Raw genomic sequence first — 17,232 nt, forward strand, 5'->3', positions numbered from 1 at the left:
GGGCAGACAGAATGAAAACCAAAATCACAGAAAACTAACCAAACTGATCACATGGACCACAGACTTGTCTAACTCAATGAAATTATGAGCCATGTCATGTAGGGCCACCCAAGACGAAAGGGTCATGGTGGAAGTTCTGACAAAAGATGGTCCACTGGAGAAGAGAATGGCAAACCACTTCAGTATTCTTGCCTTGAGAACCCCATGAACAGTATGAAAAGGCAAGGAGATAGGACACTAGAAGATGAACTCCCCAGGTCAGTATGTGCCCAATATGCCACTAGAGATCAATGAAGAAATAACTTCAGAAAGAATGAAGTGAGTGAGCCAAAGTAAAAACAATACCCAGTTGTGGATGTGACTGGCGATAGAAGTAAAGTCCGATGCTGCAAAGAGCAATACTGCATAGGAACCTGGAATGTTAGGTCCATGAATCAACATAAGTTGGAAGTGGTCAAACAGGAGATGGCAAGAGTGAACACTGATATTTTAGGAATCAGAGAACTAAGATGGACTGAAATGGGTGAATTTAACTCAGATGACCATTATATAGCAGCAGTGGGCAAGAATCCCATAAAAGAAATGGAGTAGCCCTCATAGTCAACAAAAGTCCAAAATGCAGTACATGGATGCAATCTCAAAAACAACAGAATGATCTCTGTTCATTTCCAATGCAAACCAGTCATTATCACAGTAATCCAAGTCTATGCCTCGACCAGTAATGCTGAAGAAGCTGAATGGTTCTATAAAGGCCTACAAGACCTTCTAGAACTAACATCCAAAAAAGATGTCCTTTTCATCATAGGGGACTAGAATGCAAAAGTAGGAAGTCAGGAGATACCTGGAGTAACAGGCAAATTTGGCCTTGGAGTACAAAACAAATTTTTACCAAGAGAATGCACTGGTTATAGCAAATACCCTCTTCCAACATCACAAGAGAAGACTCTATACACGGACATCACCAGATGGTCAATACCGAAATCAGACTGATTATATTCTTTGCAGCCAAAGATGGAGAAGCTCTATACAGTCAGGAAAAACAAGACTGGGAGCTGACTGTGGCTCAGATCATGAACTCCTTATTGCCAAAACTTTTAATGAGTAACAGCATTTACCTATAAACACATTAATTTATTTAACCTCCATGAGAGAGAATGAAGGCAATCATTACTTTCCTGCTTAAAGATAAGAAATAAAGCTTTATTGACTATGCCAAAGCCTTTGACTGTGTGCATCACAATAAACTGTGGAAAATTCTGAAAGAGATGGGAATACCAGAACACCTGAACTGCTTCTTGAGCAACAGTTAGAACTGGACATGGAACAACAGACTGGTTCCAAATAGGAAAAGGAGTTCGTCAAGGCTGTATATTGTCACCCTGTTTATTTAACTTATATGCAGAGTACATCATGAGAAACGCTGGACTGGAAGAAACACAAGCTGGAATCAAGATTGCCGGGAGAAATATCAATAACCTCAGATATGCAGATGACACCACCCTTATGGCAGAAAGTGAAGAGGAACTCAAAAGCCTCTTGATGAAAGTGAAAGTGAAGAGTGAAAAAGTTGGCTTAAAACTCAACATTCAGAAAACAAAGATCATGGCATCCGGTCCCACCACTTCATGGGAAATAGATGGGGAAACAGTGTCAGACTTTATTTTTCTGGGCTCCAAAATCACTGCAGATGGTGACTGCAGCCATGAAATTAAAAGACGCTTACTCTTTGGAAGGAAAGTTATGACCAACCTAGATAGCATATTCAAAAGCAGAGACATTACTTTGCCAACAAAGTTTCGTCTAGTCAAGGCTATGATTTTTCCTGTGGTCATGTATGGATGTGAGAGTTGGACTGTGAAGAAGGCTGAGCGCCAAAGAATTGATGCTTTTGAACTGTGGTGTTGGAGAAGACTCTTGAGAGTCCCTTGGACTGCAAGGAGATCCAACTAATCCATTCTGAAGGAGATCAGCCCTGGGATTTCTTTGGAAGGAATGATGCTAAAGCTGAAACTCCAGTACTTTGGCCACCTCATGCGAAGAGTTGACTCATTGGAAAAGACTCTGATGCTGGGAGGGATTGGGGTCAGGAGGAGAAGGGGATGACAGAGGATGAGATGGCTGGATGGCATCACTGACTCGATGGACGTGAGTCTGAGTGAACTCCAGGAGTTGGTGATGGATAGGGAGGTCTGGGGTGGTGTGATTCATGGAGTCACAAAGAGTCAGACAGGACTGAGCAACTGATCTGATCTGATCTGATCCAAAGATAAGAAACAAAAGAGCTCAGTGGTAACACGTGTGTTTGTATCTTTGTGTAAGTGCACATACATGCATGCATACACACACGTTTTTTCTTATAACTACAAGGAAGTCCTAACTACAAGAGAAGAATATGGACCCACAAGGATGGATGAGTCAGCTAGTAGATAAAGAGGAAATTAAAAACTTTTTCTATAAGACGTTATAGATAGAATAACATCATTTACAGGGACGGGGAAAATCACATCAAATCAGCCCAGCAAATATTCAAGGGAACAAAATTATGGTAATATCCAATGTTCTCATAGATCAGCTTTACAGTGGTTGTGTGTGTGTGTGTGTGTATGCTTAGTCATGTCCAACTCTTTGCAATCCCATGGACTGTAGCCCACCAGGCTCCTTTGTCCATGGAATTTTTCCAGGCAAGAATACCAGAGTGGGTTGCCATTTCCTCCTCCAGGGAATCGTCCCAACCTAGTATTCAAACCCCCATCTCTTGAGTCTCCTGCATTGGCAGGTGGATTCTTTACCACTGTGCCACTTGGGGAGTGCCTTTACAATGGTTACAATGAAAGAAATGAGTATCAGAACTCCTCAAAATAACTTTAACATGAATTCTGAGGCAGGTTTATGAAATTCCTTCTCACAAGTCAAAGAAGAGTAAGCATTTCTCCCCAAAAGAAGTAGCTTTTACAGTAGGTTCCAATAATCACTATTGCTATTTGATTATATAGTACTAGTGTATTTCATAATATGGTATCTAAGTAATCTATCTTCTTTCCTGTCTCTCATCATTTCCTTCAACTCTCTCCTTTATTTTGGTCTTGGTTTTTCTCAAACATGCTCAACTCACGCCCATGACTGTCTCCTGACTGCCATGAAAGTCTCTTCTCTGTGTTGCTCTCTCAGTGAGGTTGTCTCCAATCACTGTATTTAATGGTGCCCCCTCCCCATTTAATCTTTTACATATTAACAAGGTTATAAAATTTTTCATAGCTCAAATCACTAACTGAATTTTTAATATTTTTCTTCTTTTACTTTTTATTTTTCTCAACTAAAGTATGCAGTTTCTGAGATCAGTGACCTTCCTTTTCTTGCTCACTACTATGTCCTTAGCACCTAGAATATGTTACCATAAAGTATGAATTGGCAAAGGAACTACACAGACAGCGAGTACAGAACTGACTGCCTCACCAGTCAAAAACTCATACCATGTACCTTTTTCCTGACACATCACACAATTTGGAATCACTTTCCTTTTCTATCAAAACCAGGACTCAGAAAACAAAGGGAAATTTAGATCTTGCCACAAAACTCTTTTTAAATGGTATGGGAAACAGTGGAAACAGTGTCAGACTTTATTTTGGGGGGCTCCAAAATCACTGCAGATGGTGATTACAGCCATGAAATTAAAAGACGCTTACTTCGTGAAAGGAAAGTTATAAGCAACCTAGATAGCATATTCAAAAGCAGAGACATTATTTTGCCAGCAAAGGACCGTCTAGTCAAGGCTATGATTTTTCCAGTGGTCATGTATGGATGTGAGAGTTGGACTGTGAAGAAAGCTGAGTGCCCAATAATTAATGCTTTTGAACTGTGGTGTTGGAGAAGACTCTTGAGAGTCCTTTGGACTGCAGGGAAATCCAACCAGTCCATTCTAAAGGAGATCAGTCCTGGGTGTTCATTGGAAGGACTGAGGCTGAAGCTGAAACTCCAATACTTTGGCCACCTCATGCGAAGAGTTGACTCATTGGAAAAGACTCTGATGCTGGGAGGGATTGGGGGCAGGAGGAGAAGGGAACGACAGAGGATGAGAAGACTGGATGGCATCACCAACTCGATGGACATGAGTTTGAGTGAATTCTGGGAATTAGTGATGGACAGGGAGGCCTGGTGTGCTGCAATTCATGGGGTTGCAAAGAGTCGTACATGACTGAGTGACTGCTAAACTGAACAGAAAGGAACTTAATTTAATCCAAACGCTAAATACATATTCTGTATGTTCAAGATGTACTTTAGGGGACTTCCCTGGTGGTCCAGTGATTAGAAGTATTGGTTGCTCAGTCGTTGTCTGATTCTTTGCGACCCATGGACTGTAGCCTGCCAGGCTCCTCTGTCCATAGGATTTCCCAGGCAAGAATACTGGAGTGGGTTGCCATTTCCTTTTCCACAGGATCTTCCCAACCCAGGGATTGAACCCAGGTCTCCTGCATTGCAGGCAGACTTTACTGTGTGAGCCACCTAAGACTTCACCTTCCAGTGCAGGGGGTGTGGGTTTGATCCCTGGTTGGGGATTTAGGATCCCACATGCCTCACAGCTCAAAAAACCAAAACATAAAGCAGAAGCAATATTATAACAAATTCAGCAAAGAGTTTAAAAATGATTCACATCAAAAAATATCTTTTAAAAAATGTACTTTAGAAATCACCATGTTGGGCACGAGATATCTGCTATTCCTCATCAGAAGAGGTAATTGAGACCTAACTGTGTAGAGTGAGCCCAGAATTGCAGCCTCCAGCCTCAACCTCACATCTGAGGCTAAATACTACAGGTACAGTTTGCCTGTGTAAGCAGATCCACCCACACCACTTTCACAAGGCACCACCCTTTCCTACTACACACAGTACACTTATAAAGATGTATGATATGATGTGCTTCCCACTGAGAAGAAACAGTTTGTAGGACAAAAAGAGCTGCTGTGAGTCAGAAAGCATGCTTCTTGTGCAAAACTGAAATGTCTCACTCCATGAACAACAAAGAATTGGTTTTTAGTTTTTGCTTTTAAAAAAAATAATAATTCACCAATTTGCTCTATTGCTTAAACTTTTATCAATAGCTTAATGAATGTGTGCATGCTAAGTTGCTTCAGTCACGTCCAACTCATTGCAACCCTACGGACTGCAGCCCTCCAGGCTTCCGGAGGGCTATAATCCTTCCTAATGTTTTTTAATGTGAATTATTGTTAAAGTCTTTACTGAATTTGTTATAACATTGCTTCTGCTTTATGTTTGGTTTTTTTTTGAGCTGTCAGGCATGTGGGATCCTAAATCCCCCACCAGGGATCAAACCCACACCCCCTGCATTGGAAGGTGAAGGCCCCTGTCCATGAGATTTTCCAGGCAAGAATGCTGGAGTGGGTTGTCATGCCCTCCTCCAGGAGATCTTTCTGACACAGGGATCAATCCCACATCTCCTGCACCTCCTGCTTTGCAGGCGGATTCTTTACCACTGAGCCCCGGAGAAGCCCAGTTTAAAGAATATTAACAAACAATATCATGCATTGAAGAGGTTGTAAAACTAGGAAGCTTTAAATTTTTTAAAACATGCATACACTAGAGTAACCAAATCGTCCAAAATTTTAATTGGCCCAGGAACTGTAGAATAATTGAATTTCAAAAAGTTTTGGTTATTGTTTGCTAAAGATTATTTGGGTAATAGCAAGAATCAAATTATTTTTAATGTTAAGATTTCCTATAACAAATACATGTATACCTGTGGCAGATTCATTTTGATATTTGGCAAAACTAATACAATTTTGTAAAGTTTAAAAATAAAATAAAATTAAAAAAAAAAAAGAAATACATGTCCAAGAAAATAAGCATGCATTTCTCTATTACAATGCATATTTCAGGAGAAAACAAATTACTTGACATTTGTCTCCAGATATATGTTGTTTCTGAATCTGTGTAGCTTTAGTCTCTGATAATAGAGACTGGAGTATGAAAAAGGAGAAAACAAAGCACAAGAAGATAGGTCTTTTATCTTCATGTTTATCTTTATAAAGACAGGTATTTCACTGTTGATTATGGAACAAGGGGACATTACAACTTATGATATACAAACTTTGTTCACTTATTTTTCACTTTCAGTTTTACTGCTGTTAGTGGGAAAAGAATAAAGTTATTTTAGTTGCTATATATCAACAGAACTACTTAGCTTAGGCAAAATAAAAATTTTAACACACTCTTCTGTGCCCTTTAAGACCAACATTTTCTTTTTACATTCTAAAACTTTTTATTTGTGTATTTAAAAAGTGCACGTTCCAGTATTTAAAATCACCTTAACAAAAAGGAAATGGCACTCTAAACTGTACTTCACAGCCCATAGGGCATCTTGGACCAGCTTGCTTTTTACTCTAAAGTTCACTGTGGTCCCACCCAGCTTCCTCTTTCACCAACTTTTCCTTTCTTTTTAGTCAGACAGGCAGATAAGAGAGAGAAGTGGCCTACACTTGTTAGTATTTCTACTTCCTTTGATGTGAAAAAGGGTAGCACAATCATTTAAAGCTGATCCAACCTCTTTGCATCTTATAAAGTTAACAGCAAAAAGAAGTAAAATAAGGCATTGCTTGTGGAATGTACATTGCATTCTGGCAGTGCAGGTATTGTGACTTCATTATGACTCCCCTGCTTACTTCTCCTGTTCAATAGTTTCTTTTGAAGGCAGTGCATTTTTCTCTTGTGTTTGTGTTTTCTTCAATTTCAACTTATCGAACTTCTCTACCTCAGCCTTATGGGGTTTGTCAGACATGGTTGCAGAGGGAGGGGAGCTAGCTGTGAGCGAGTGAAGTCTGGTTTGCACTGTGGCCACTGCCAAGAGCCTAAGACTAACATTTGTAGCCAGGAAATGGTTCACATCATTGTATGGTGGGGCAGCAAGGGTCAGAGGTAGCAGCGCTGATCAGTAACAACTTATCAAGGAGCCAAACGAGGATGGCAGAAAGGACAAGGATCCCTGCAAGGAACAGGTTGGAAAGGATATCAGAACACACAGACACAGAAGCAAGGGTCCTTCATCCAGACGAAGTGGTTTTGATTGTACTGTGTAGGCCAGAAGGGATGTGAGACTGCATTTCAGAAAACTGGTTAATAAGCTAACTTAACTCAGTATGTTCAAATTAGTAGTCAATAGCTATTCAATTACTTAAAACAGGTTAATGGTCTTGCGTATATAGGAAATGGCCTAATCCAGCCCCCTGGGAAAATTATGTTTATAATGTGATAAGATCGAGTACTGATCTACTTACAGCATTGAGTGTTTTCCCCCAATGGGAGAAAAATATAAAAAGCTAAAAATCTTGCCAAAAAATCACCATGAGCTTGTTTTGCAATCTTGTGACCACACAAGTGGTAATGGCTTGAGATATTCAATGTGAACCATATAAAATCAAGTAATATCTATACCTCACGGTGGAGAAGGCATCACTGAACAGCACAGTTGTACCCACTCCTTATGGATGCTGGCTCAGGAATGGTTGATAGGTGCTAGTAGTTCATTCATGAAGACCTCCCCACCATCTTCTGGACAAAACTGTGAGAAATTAATCATCTTAATATAGCTTGATCTTCCTGCAGCAGTAAGACAAGTGATTAATCAACTTCTGTTTGCTCCTGCTGCTGCTGCTGCTAAGTTGCTTCAGTCGTGTCCAACTCAGTGCGACCCCATAGACGGCAGCCCACCAGGCTGTGCCATCCCTGGAATTCTCCAGGCAAGAACACTGGAGTGGGTTGCCATTTTCTTCTCCAATGCATGAAAGTGAAAAGTGAAAGTGAAGTCGCTCAGTTGTGTCCAACTCCTAGCGACCCCATGGACTACAGCCTACCAGGCTCCTCCATCCATGGGATTTTCCAGGCAAGAGTACTGGAGTGGGGTGCCATTGCCTTCTCCACAACTTCTGTTTAGACCCCACCAAATCCATTTGTGTGTTAATCACTTAATTGTTCCTGACCTTTTGTGACCCCATGGAACTGTAGCCTGCCAGGCTCCTCTGTCCATGGGATTCTCCAGGCAAGAATACTGGAGTGGGCTGACATGCCCTCCTCCAGGGGATCTTCTTGACCCAGGGATTGAACCTAGGTCTCCTGCATTGCAGGCAGATTCTTGACTGTCTGAGCCACCAGGGAAGCCCCCAGAACTATAATATAAACAATTATTTGGAGATCCTGAGTACAGCATTTAGAGGGGAAAACTCTGGCCATCTTATGTAGAAATATTTTCCAGGTCAAAATAAATACTTAATCCAAGAAATATGTTTCCCCTAATCTGTACCCCAATATTACTTTTCTACAGGACTCACTACATTTATTTTATATTTAAACTATACGTTTCTATATTGTACCTGTTTCCTGTGTTTCATCAAATGCCTGTCTCTGGAATGGAGAGTGACATTTACTAGGTGCAGGATAAAAACTCACTGCAGAGAATTCACGTAAGTAATTTAGGAGGTTATGCACCCTCATGGAAAGACCACTGATATAAAAGAACTATTTTTTACTCTACTTTAAAATGAAAACATTTATATATATAAGCTTTAAAACAACCACAAAATAGGTTCTATAACTTTCTTAAGCTTGTCAAAGTTCTAGACGCCCAAGGTTATAACTACTGGCATGTGCATTTTAACTTTCATTAACCCCAAAAAGTGAATTGTCTTTAAGCATCTTATACAGCATTTATCATCTGATACTTTTCACTTTTGGCCATGCAAAGTTATTTGGATGTGCTCCTGTTTGAAAAGCCTTCAACCTTCTCCAAGTAATTTGTAACTGTTTATGCCCTTTAAGTGCTATCTGTATAAGGTGTTTTGTTTTGTTTTGTTTTTTTTCCTGAAATAAGTGCTGAAATAACATTTCTGGCTCAGGAAACATATTATCCACATAAAGTGGAGTATACTTTAAACATTCTACTTCCTCAGGTAAAAAAATACAAAGTAAAATTCATATCCAGTTTAAAATATGGGGTCAGTTCATGACTTGTTAGGCAAGTACGTTCCTAAAATCTAAGTCTGACCATATTAAAAGTGGACCAAGTTTGTCTGCAGGATTTCCTCCTCCTGGGCCTCGCAGACCCTCCTTTCTCAGCATCCTTTGAAGACCTACTCATACCATGTTTTCTCCTATAAGAGAAAATGGGAGTCAGGGAAGAGCTTCAGGCAGCCATTCATGTTGAGTTTTAAGCATCTTCCAGTGAAGGACAGGGAAGACTGGTATGCTGCAGTCTATGGGGTCGCAAAGAGTAGGACACAACTGAGCAACTGAACAACAGCAATATGCCAATTACTGTGATAATTGCTATAATTTTCTTATTTCTTTTTCACATCAACTCTGAAGTAACCACTGTTACCTTATTTTCCTGAAGAGCAAATTAGGACCTTAGAGTAAAAATAACTTGCCTATGGCCACTCAGCCAACTACCACCAAGAGTCAGTACCAGCTCTGTTGGGTCCTAATAGCCTTGTTTTTCATTAGATGGCAAACCGCCTAGAATATCTCCCAAGGAAATAATTGTTGCATGTTAACCCGTTAGTGAAGTCTTAAAGCAAAGAAATGTGCACGCTGTGTAATGTAGTTTCAGATATTCACCAAGAGATGAGAATGCATATTTTGAGGGAGAGGTTCTGAATTCACACTCTGCATACATTACCTAATTTATTACATACGCATGTACAAACACACTCACACTTCAAAAGACAAATTGTGAACTTCCTACAATATTGTTTATCATGAAAGAGGGATTCCTTTCATACTGTGAGGGTCAATCCTAACTGAACAGCCTAGGATACAGACTTACATTCTCTCTGCACATACATTTATATATAGTTCTCCTGACTTCCGCTGTGAATGACACAAGATGATCATATCATTTTCTTTATTAGGAAAAGGTTTCAATCTCATATAACTAACTTCCATATGTCACCAAAAATCAAACTTCAGGCACTTATTAGGATATTTTACTTGTACTTTTATATGAAATATTTTTAATTTCTTTCACCAGATAAGAACATATCTATAACATATGTATTATACATACACACACACACACACACACACACACACACACACATATATATATATATATATATATATATATGGAGCTATATTTGGAATTGTGTTAAATATAGCTTCGCTACTCTGAAGAATTATGAACAGAATTTATGCAATTCTGAAAGAAATTCATATACATTATTTTAAAGTATATAAACTTGATTAAATAGTAAAAACTATGTAATAAGGTATCTCCTCACATCAGTCAGAATGAACACAATGACCATCATTAAAAAGTCTACAAACAAAATGCGGGAGAGGGTGTAGAGAAAAAGGAACCTTCCTACACTGTTGGTGGGACTATAAATTGTTGCAGCTACTATGCAGAACAGTACGGATGTTCCTTCAGTTCAGTTCAGTTCAGTCGCTCGGTCAACCCGACTTTTTGCAACCCGATGGACTGCAGCACTCCTAGCTTCCCTGTCCATCACCAACTCCCAGAGCTTACTCAAACTCATGTCCATCAAGTCGGCAATGCCATCTAATCATCTCATTCTCTGTCAGCCACTTCTGCTACTGCCTTCAATCTTTCCCAGCATCAGGGTCTCTTACAATGAGTCAGTTCTTCATATCAGGTGGCCAAAGTACTGGAGCTTAAGTTTCAGCATCATTCCTTCCATTGAATATTCAGGACTGATTTCCTTTAGGATGGACTGGTTTGATCTCCTTGCAGTTCAAGGGACTCTCAAGAGTCTTCTCCAGCACCACAGTTCAAAGCCATCAATTCTTTGGCGCTCAGCTTTCTTTATAGTCCAACTCTCACATCCATACATGACTACTGGAAAAACCATACCTTTGACTAGATGGACTTTGTTGGCAAAGTAATGTCTCTGCTTCTTAATATGCTTTCTATGTTGGTCATAGCTTTTCTTCCAAGGAGCAAGCATCTTTAAATTTCATGGCTGCAGTCACCATGTGCAGTGATTTTGGAGTCCAAGAAAATAAAGTCTGTCACTGTTTCCATTGTTTCCCCATCTATTTGCCATGAAGTGATGGGACCATATGTCATGACCTTAGTTTTTTGAATGTTGAGTTTCAAGCCAGCTTTTTCAATATCCTCTTTCACTTTCATCAAGATGCTCTTCAGTCCTCTTCACTTTCTGCCATAAGGGTGGTGTCATCTGCATATCTAAAGTTATTGATATTTCTACCAGCAATCTTGATTCCAGCTTGTGCTTCATCCAGCCTAGCATTTCACATGATGTACCCTGCATCCTTCGTAGCTCAGTCAGTAAAGAGTCCGCCTGCAATCCAGGAGACCCAGGTTCAATTCCTGGGTCAGGAAGATGTATAGCAGGAAATGGCAACCCACTCTAGCATCCTTGCCTGGAGAATCCCATGGACAGTGGAGCCTGGCAGGATACAGTCTATGGGGTCACAAGAGTCAGGCACAACTGAGCAAATAAACACATATACACACAGACACCCTGTATATAAGTTAAATAAGCAGGGTGACAACATACAGCCTTGATGTACTCCTTTCCAAATTTGGAACCAGTCTGTTGTTCTAGGTCCAGTTCTAACTGTTGCCTCTTGAGCAGCATATGGATTGCTCAGGAGGCAGTTAAAGTGGTTTGGTATTCCCATCTCTTGAATTTTCCACAGTTTGTTGTGATATATAAAGTCAAAGACTTTGGCATAATCAATAAAGCAGTAATCAATCAAGTAGATGTTTTTCTGGAATTCTCTTGCTTTTTATATGATCCAATGGACGTTGGCAATTTGACCTCTGGTTTCTCTGTCTTTCTAAATCCAGCTCGAGTATCTAGAAGTTCTCGGTTCACATACTGCTCAAGCCTCACTTGGAGAATTTTGAGCATTACTTTACTAGTGTGTGAGATGAGTGCAAATGTGCAGTAGTTCGAACATTCTTTGGCATTGCCTTCCTTTGGGATTGGAATGAAAACTGACGTTTTCTGGTCCTGTGGTCACTGCTGAGTTTTCCAATTTGCTGGCATATTGAATACAACACTTTGACAGCATCATCTTTGAGGATTTGAAATAGCTCAACTGAAATTTCATCACCACCACTAGCTTTGTCTGTAGTGATGCTTCCTAAGGCCCACTTGACTTCACATTCCAGGATGTCTGGCTCTAGGTGAATTGACCACACCATCATGGTTATCTGGGTCATGAAGATCTTTTCTGTATAGTTCTTCTGTGTATTCTTGCCCCTCTTCTTAATATCTTATGGTTCTGTTAGGTCCATACCATTTCTGTCCTTATTGTGCCCATCTTTGCATGAAATGATCCCTTGGAAGCTCTAATTTTCTTGAATAGATTGCTAGTCTTTCCCATTCTATTGTTGGCCTCTATTTCTTTGCATTGATCACTGAGGAAGGTTTTCTTATCTCTCCTTGCTATTCTTTGGAACTCTGCATTCAGATGGATATATCTTTCCTTTTCTCCTTTGCCTTTAGCCTCTCTTCTTTTCTCAGCTATTTGTAAGGCCTCCTCAGACAACCATTTTGCCTTTTGCATTTGTTTTGCTTGGGGACGGTTTTGATTACTGCCTCCTGTATAATGTCACAAACCTCCATCAATAGTTCTTTGGGCACTCTGTCTATCAGATCAAATCCCTCAAATCTATTTCTCACTTCCACTGTATAACCATGAGGGATTTTATTTAGGTCATACCTGAATGGTCTAGTAGTTTTCCTTACTTTCTTCAATTTAAGTCTGAATTTGGCAATAAGGAGTTTGTGACCTGAGCCACAGTCAGGTCCCAGTCTTGTTTTTGCTGACTGTATAGAGCTTCTCCATCTTTGGCTGCAAAGAATATAATCAGTCTGATTATGGCATTGACCATCTGGTGATGTCCATGTGTAGAGTTTTCTCTTGTGTTGTTGAAAGAGGGTGTTTGCTATGACCAGTGCATTCTCTCGGCAAAACTCTGTTAGCTTTTGCCCTGCTTCATTTTGTACTTCAAGGCCAAATTTACCAGTTACTCCATGTATCTCTTGACTTTCTACTTTTGTATTCCAGTTCCCTATGATGAAAAGAACATCTTTTTTGGGTGTTAGTTTTAGAAGGTCTTATAGGTCTTCATAGAACCATTCAATTTCAGTATCTTCAGCACTATTGGTTGGGGCATAGACTTGGATTATTGTGATATTGAATGGTTTGCCTTTGAAATGAACAGAGATCATTCTGTCATTTTTGAGATTGTACCCAAGTACTGCATTTCAGACTCTTTTGTTGACTATGAGGGCTACTCCATTTCTTCTAAGGGATTCTTGCCCACAGTAGTAGATATAATGGTCATCTGAATTATATTCACTCATTCCAATCCATTTTAGTTCACTGTTTCTGAAAATGTTGATGTTCACTCTTACCATTTCCTGTTTGATCACTTCCAATTTACCTTGATTCATGGACCTAACATCCCAGATTCCTATGCAATATTGCTTTTTACAGCACTGGACTTTACTCCCATCACCAGTCACATCCACAACTGGGCACTGTTTTCACTTTAGCTCCGTCTTTTCATTCTTTCTGGAGTTATTTCTCCACTTTTTCTCCAGTAGCATATTGAGTACCTACCGACCTGGGGAGTTCATCTTTCAGTGTCATATCTTTTTGCCTTTTCATACTGTCCTGGGGTTCTCAAGGCAAGAATACTCAAGTGGTTTGACATTCCCCTCTCCAGCAGACCATCTTTTGTCAGAACTCTCCACCATGACCTGTCCGTCTTGGGTGGCCCTACATGGCATGGCTCATAGTTTCATTGAGTTAGACAAGGCTGTGGTCCATGTGATCAGTTTGATTAGTTTTCTGTGATTGTGGTTTTCATTCTGTCTGCCCTCAGAGGATAAGGACAAGAGGCTTATAGAAGCCTCCTGATGGGGCAGGCTGACTGTGGGGGAAACTGGGTCTTTTGATGGGTGGGGCCATACTCATTAAATCTTTAATCCAATTTTCTGTTGATGGGCAGGGCTGTATTCCCTCCCTGTTGTTTGACCAGGACCCAGAGACCCCACAGAGACTGAACCAGAGCTGTGTTAGGTCTGGCTGGGTACTTACCCAGACTCACCTGTGAGTGTCCAGGAGTCTCTGGGAGAGGTGTGGGTCAGCGGTGGCCTGCTGCAGGGTTGGGGGCACTGAGTGTGGCCATGCATGCATGGGACCTTGTGAAGGATGTAGTAGTTATCTTTATTACCTCCACCATAGTTTGGTCTCAGGCAAACAACAGGGAAGGAACACAGCCCCGCCCATCAACAAAAAATTGGATGTTCCTTACAAAACTAAAAACAGAGTTGCCACATGATCCTGCAATCCCACTCCTGGACCTATATCTGGAGAAAACTCTAACTTAAAAATATACATGCATCCCAGTGTTCACAGCAGCACTATTTATAATAGCTAAGACATTGAAGTAACCTAATGAATGGATAAAGAAGATGTGGTACATATAAACAATGGAAGATTACTGAGCCATCAAAAAGAATGAAATAATGACATTTGAAGCAACATGGATGGGTCTAGAGATTATCATATTGAGTGAAGTAAGTCAGATGAAAAAAAAATCTCATAGGATAACACTTAAATGCTGAATCTAAAAACATGATACAAATGAACTTATTTACAAAACAGAAACAGACTCACAGACATAAAAAAAAAAAAAAAATAACTAATGGTTACCAAAGGGAATGGAGGAGAAGGGGGAGAGATAAATTAGGAGTTGGAATTAACATATACACACTACTATATGTAAAACAGGTAAACAATAAGGACCTACTGTATAACACAAGGAACTATACTCAATTTTTTGTAATAACATATAAAGGAAATGAACCTGAAAAAGAATATATATACATGTGTGTGTATGCATAAATGAATCACTTTGCTATACACTTGAAACTAATAAAAGATTGTATATTAACTATATCAATTTAAAAATATATAAACTTTTTATATAGTATAAAGTATACAAGGTTTTTAAAGTGTATAAATAAAAGTCATAAACTTAAAAAAAAAAAGTCATAAACTTTAACCTATTAAAAACCTCTTTTCCTCATAAAAAAAAGTTAAATCTGTCCAGAAACAGGTTATTCACTTTTTAAACCAATGTTTTCCCTCAGATACACTCCACTCAATTACAGATCAGAAAGCCTATTTAAGACAACTACTGACCTTGTTGCATGTATTCATGTTATTTATGTTTATATCCATTATGCTAACCAATGGAATAATTATGGATTAATTCTCATACAACATTCTTTAATTAATTCATATTAATTAGATGTATTCACAATTAACTGATTCTCAGAAATACCTACAAGTGAAAACCTGTCAAGATTCCTAGTTTAGAACCCTCCAGTACAGCAAGGTTTAAAATGCTACCTAATCAGATTAAATCTCTACTGGTTCATCATTTTAACTAGGTAAAATAAGAAGAAAATGCTAAACAAGAATCGTAGCAATTTTTAAAATATATCTCAAACATCAACTAGTTCATTCAAAACATTCAGAAGATGTTAAGTAAGACATATGTTTCTAGGGCTTAACAGTGACCTAGTTCTTCCGTGTCCCTCCTTCTATAAAATGGTGCCAATAACAGTACTCACTACATGTGGGGTTTAAATTTTTTTAAAAGATTGTACCTATTAAGGATTTGGCTCTTTCATACATCTACGGCCATCAACAAGATGAGGAAATATAATTTATTTCTCTTGACCTCCTCAGGAATAGATGTTAAAGTAATATAAAAAAATGATACTATTCAGAACATGAAATAACATTTGATTTAATGGTGCTTTTGATTCCCACCAAAACAACTATTTCAACCACTCTATAATAATGTATATTTATTAAAAATAATGGAACATTTTAAATTCATGAATATTTTAAGGATAATTCCAGTTATCCAGATCAGTGGCTACACAGAGCATTAAGGGACTGTCCAAGATACCACTAAAGTGAATGACTCTAGCGTGAGCTAACAGACAAGACATTCATAGCATAGAGCCTGGGATAGTCAGAGAATGAAATGGGGGTTGTGCAAGACTACACTAAGCAAAATCATAAGTGGGTATTTCAACAAGCGGGTTCTCAGTGTGGGTATTTACAGGGGTTGAAGGGGAGTGAGGTCAGTTGGAGAGAGGAGAGACAGAGAAAGCCAAATGCACTTATTAAAAGCTATTCCAGTGATTCTAGTGGACAATCTCAAACCCTCAGCCACCTTCCTCCCAGTGTAGGTGAGAACTATTAGAATTCAAAGGAATCTAATCAATATCACCCTTCTCCCCAGTCTGAGTTCTGAACTGGGAAATAAAACCAAATCTCACCTTGACAACTGATAAAACTGAAACTGTAAAATGTGGCTGATATCCGTGAGCAAATGGGTTTTCTGATACTGATCCCAGAACTGCATGGACTAACCAGCTCCACAAAGATTGCACACAATGATCTGAGCTTTCGCCTCCTGTGTAGGTTTTCTGGCACTACTCCAAGTGGGACTGGAAACACTGAAGAGTAGACCCTGTTCCTCCTCCCAACCTTACCAAGCAGAAAAGTCACTGCATCTCCCCTGGGAGGAGAGATAAGAGAGTGACAAGGAGCAATCAAGATCACTAAAACCTCAGCATAAGACCAGTAAGCCCTATAAGGTTATATCTTATAACTAAAATACATTTGACTCCAGTTTTGAAGCAGACAGTAAAATATGATGGAGTGTAACTGTTAAATTTGACTGAAGAATCAAAGTGAGTATCCGTGTACTATCTGATCTCTGCTAAAATGTCCAGATTACTTTGTACCTGGCAGTAAACCTTGAATTAGCCTGTTAGAGGGTTTATTTTAACACTGTCTGTTTGTCATTTATGCTACTCATATAAGTTTTGAGACAACAGGTGATTTATTATTTTATAGATATTTAATTAACAAGAAAAAAATCTAGATTTTATAATGCTGTTAAACTCTTGCTTCCTCTTTCCCCACCTGCCTGTGTAGTTTTGAAGCAAGTACTTCTTTAGCTCAGAAACCTTTTGCTGGAGGCATGTTTGAGTTTTCAAACACTGTCTCTATATTTTTACTGCTAATTACTGGGTCTGCTCTAAGTATAACATAATGGGCCAAACAGCGACTTCTCTTACTTTGGAGATTGTTACATAAATGGGAAAACTGAAACCCCACTGATTTCTAAAATTT

The 17,232-nt window shown here is 39.3% G+C and overlaps 2 protein-coding genes across 2 annotated transcripts in view; both read right to left on the reverse strand.

Moving 5' to 3' along the window:
- Positions 1-17,232, reverse strand: part of MDGA2 (MAM domain containing glycosylphosphatidylinositol anchor 2) — a 919,168-nt gene that overhangs the window by 841,215 nt on the left and 60,721 nt on the right. The window lies entirely within an intron of this gene.
- Positions 6,671-6,790, reverse strand: LOC129621289 (thymosin beta-4-like). Its single transcript, XM_055537536.1, has one exon. The coding sequence runs from the start codon at positions 6,788-6,790 to the stop codon at positions 6,671-6,673; it is 120 nt and encodes a 39-aa protein (XP_055393511.1).

This window comes from Bubalus kerabau, chromosome 10, assembly GCF_029407905.1.
Source record: "Bubalus kerabau isolate K-KA32 ecotype Philippines breed swamp buffalo chromosome 10, PCC_UOA_SB_1v2, whole genome shotgun sequence".
Classification (NCBI taxonomy): domain Eukaryota; kingdom Metazoa; phylum Chordata; class Mammalia; order Artiodactyla; family Bovidae; genus Bubalus; species Bubalus kerabau.

What these genes read in the sequence shown, in the direction of transcription:
- LOC129621289 (XM_055537536.1), bottom strand. Translation starts at nt 6,790, where the DNA reads ATGTCTGACAAACCCCATAAGGCTGAGGTAGAGAAGTTCGATAAGTTG.